Raw genomic sequence first — 3194 nt, 5'->3', positions numbered from 1 at the left:
TGATTTGGCAATACAACAATCGCAAGCTTTGGCATACAATACAATACAAGGCTTGTTAACCAAAGGGGGAAGGGATCAAGGGAAAACAGAGCTAGCAGCCTAGCAGCTAGACTGAAACAACTCTGGCCCACGTGGCAGTGAGGAGGACAGCTACGCACAACCGGCACAAGCCATGTCGTGGGTCACCATCAGTGTAGACGACGGCCCACGGCCCAGCCACCAGCCAGGTGCGTATCCGGCCCACGTGACTGAGCTGTCCCTGTCCGTGTCCAGGAACAGGCAGGTCCTTACGGACCCCGGCCGCGGACGGGGGCCCAAACAGCACAAGATACAACGGCCAACATATAATTTCGAAAAACAAAAACATGACCATGAAAATATTTCAGATACAAAAGTAGTTTTCACGATTAGTTGTGTTTCAGGTGTTTGTCTTTTTGAAGATCATTTTAGGTGGTTGTTGTTTTCTCTTCTTCGGTTTTGGTTTCTCCGAATTAAACTTTAGCCCCATCACATCGAATATTTGAATAACAATTAAAAATATTAAGTATAGTCTAATTAAAAACTCAATTGCATAAATGGTGCCTAATTCATGAGATAAATTCATTAAACATGATTAGTCCATATTTTGATCATATTGTACTACTGTAAGCATGTATTAATAATGGATTAATTAGATTTAATAGATTATCTCATGAATTAGTATAGATTTTAGCTAATATTTAATTTCTCTATTTGGTATCAAACATTCTTTGCGATTCAGATTAAAAACTAGTCCTCGACAACCCCTATTTTTTTTAGACTAGCGGCTGGGCTCCCCGATCGAGGCGGACGACTCGTTGCAGCAACGCCACGCTGCGGTGAGCCTGAGCTGCTGACCGGTGGCCAGTAGTAGCGCGTGCTAGCTGCTGGTGGTGCTGCCAGCTGATCCTGCCGGCTGAAGAGACAAGGGAGTGGGCTAGAGCTAGTAGCTAGTATTCCTTTGTCCACACGTACCCTGACGTGTTGCTCTCTCGATCTCCCCGGCCCACTGCTCCCGCACCGGCCGCTATGCAGGACGGCGACCACGCCGCCGCCGACGAGGACGACGACGCAGAGGCAGCTAGCTAGGCACGCCGCTGTCGTGCGTCCGATCCCGATCCCCCCTGTTGGCGGCTTGCGTTTGGAGCCGCGCCGCGCCCCTGCATATGCCTCTGCGCCCCTGCCGGCCGCCGTGTCCCGTAGCACCTAGCCACTGCACTGGCGCTGCACATTCTACACGCGAGGAGGGGTCATGCGCATGGTCCATGGTCGCTGGATGGCATGCAGGGATCGGGAATTCCATCGTCTATCTGCGATCCAGAGAAAGCTACGTAACCTATGTGGCCACTGCCCGAGCTGTCCCTCTCCGCCTCCCTCGACAACCACTGCGCCGCCCGTACGCGCCGCTGCGCGGCTGCGGCACACCGCCACCATCCCTCTGCCGCCCGAGGTATATAAGCAGCGGCGGGCGGCCTCCTCTCGATCAAGCTCGCCGGCAGGGAAGAAACTGCAAAGGCACCGGGCGGCTGCGCAGCACGCAGCAGCTTCGCAACCGATCGTCCGATCCAGTCCAGCGACCTCGATCACCGCCACATGGAGGCACCGCTGCACCGGTCCCCCGCGCCGCTGCCTCCGCCGCCGGACGCGCTGCTGCTGCGGCAGCCGGCGGCGGCGGCTGGGCGGGAGCGGTGCCCGCGGTGCGCGTCGCGGGACACCAAGTTCTGCTACTACAACAACTACAACACGGCGCAGCCGCGGCACTTCTGCCGCGCGTGCCGCCGCTACTGGACGCTCGGGGGCTCCCTCCGCAACGTCCCCGTCGGGGGGTCCGCCCGCAAGCGCCCGAGGCCGGCGCGCCCCACCCGCGCCATCGCCGCCGCCGTCGCCGCGGCTACGACGACGGCGCCGGCGCCCTCCGGCCCCTTCGCCGCCGCCTCCCATGTGGCGGCTGCGTCGGCGCCGGCCCTGCAAGGCGGCGGCCTCCTCGGCTCGCTGCCGCTGCTCGCGCTCGGCGCGGCGCCGTTGCTCGAAGGCCGGCTCGGCTCCGACGACCTCGGCCTCGGGCAGCCGGCGCTGCTAGCCGCCGGCGCTGGCGACCTGGCCCAGCTCGCCTTCGGCGCGGGGCCGCTGCCGTGGCCCGTCGCGACGACGATCCTGGAGGGCGAACGCGCGGAGGCGGCGTGGAAATCCTGCGGCGCGTTCCCGCTCCCGCCGGCCGCCGCGCTGTGGCAGGAGCTCGTCGCGGCGGCGCCGCCCGCGGAGGCCGGCGGGCTGCCCCTGCATCACGGCGGCTCGCCGCACCTGCTCTTGTGACACGTATACATTTGAGGCGTACTACGTCAATGCAAGCTTCACGCGCATGCATGACGACATCGATCGATCGACGAGCTCTCCGACGATAATCCTGTCACTGTGGTTGCCTATGTTGTTCGTGCGCGCATCGGTTGGCGCGTGGTGATCCGTGCCGTTCGTGATCGTGCGTTGCGTGACGTTGTTGTACTTCTTTTGGTACTCGAAATGTTGACAAATTATGTATTTTGTTATTTTATTTGTCCAAAGTTCATTCTTTTATGTGCTTTGTCTTGGATTCGGCTACAAGACGGGGATTCATGCATGCCTAAGATCCAAATATGTCTTTTATTTCCGGATGCAAATTGAATCTAGAAAAAATCATACGAAGTGGATAAATTTCATGTTCTTAAGCATCAGACAGTCGCAATGCAAGTTTCATCAAGAGTTTCACGAGTATTGTTAACATGACACATCAATATTTTGCTTGCTGACTTCACAGAGTTATTATAAGGATGCTAACTTGGGCAGTGTTATTACAAGAAGAGATAAGAAAGAATTTTATGAGATAAGAAAAGAGTTTCATTCGTATGAAACTCTACCAAGTTCTCAGTTTTAATAACCGTACAATAAAATTGTGCATTGAGATTGGTGTTAGAATACAAAATCCCTCAAAATCTTCTAATGCGCATGCACTTGAATTATATCATTTTCGACAAGTTTTTACAAAACAATTTTGCGTCCCAAAATTTGCGACAAAATAGACAAATGGATGCACTACGGTTGTGCATTGTTTAATTTTTTAATAAAATGCTTCTGAATATGTTTTTGGGGGTTCTCATGTTTCCAAAAAAATATGGTTTCCCACGAATATTTTCCCGTCTACT

At 54.8% G+C, this 3194-nt stretch overlaps 1 protein-coding gene across 1 annotated transcript; it reads left to right on the top strand.

The window, feature by feature from the left end:
• Positions 1-1317: 1317 nt before the first annotated feature.
• On the top strand, positions 1318-2651 carry LOC112884224 (dof zinc finger protein MNB1A-like). Its single transcript, XM_025949581.1, has one exon. The coding sequence runs from the start codon at positions 1612-1614 to the stop codon at positions 2329-2331; it is 720 nt and encodes a 239-aa protein (XP_025805366.1). The 5' UTR covers positions 1318-1611; the 3' UTR covers positions 2332-2651.
• Positions 2652-3194: the final 543 nt, after the last annotated feature.

Source organism: Panicum hallii, chromosome 3, assembly GCF_002211085.1.
Source record: "Panicum hallii strain FIL2 chromosome 3, PHallii_v3.1, whole genome shotgun sequence".
NCBI classification, from domain to species: Eukaryota; Viridiplantae; Streptophyta; class Magnoliopsida; order Poales; family Poaceae; genus Panicum; species Panicum hallii.
This window is presented reverse-complemented; position numbering and strand designations above follow the sequence as displayed.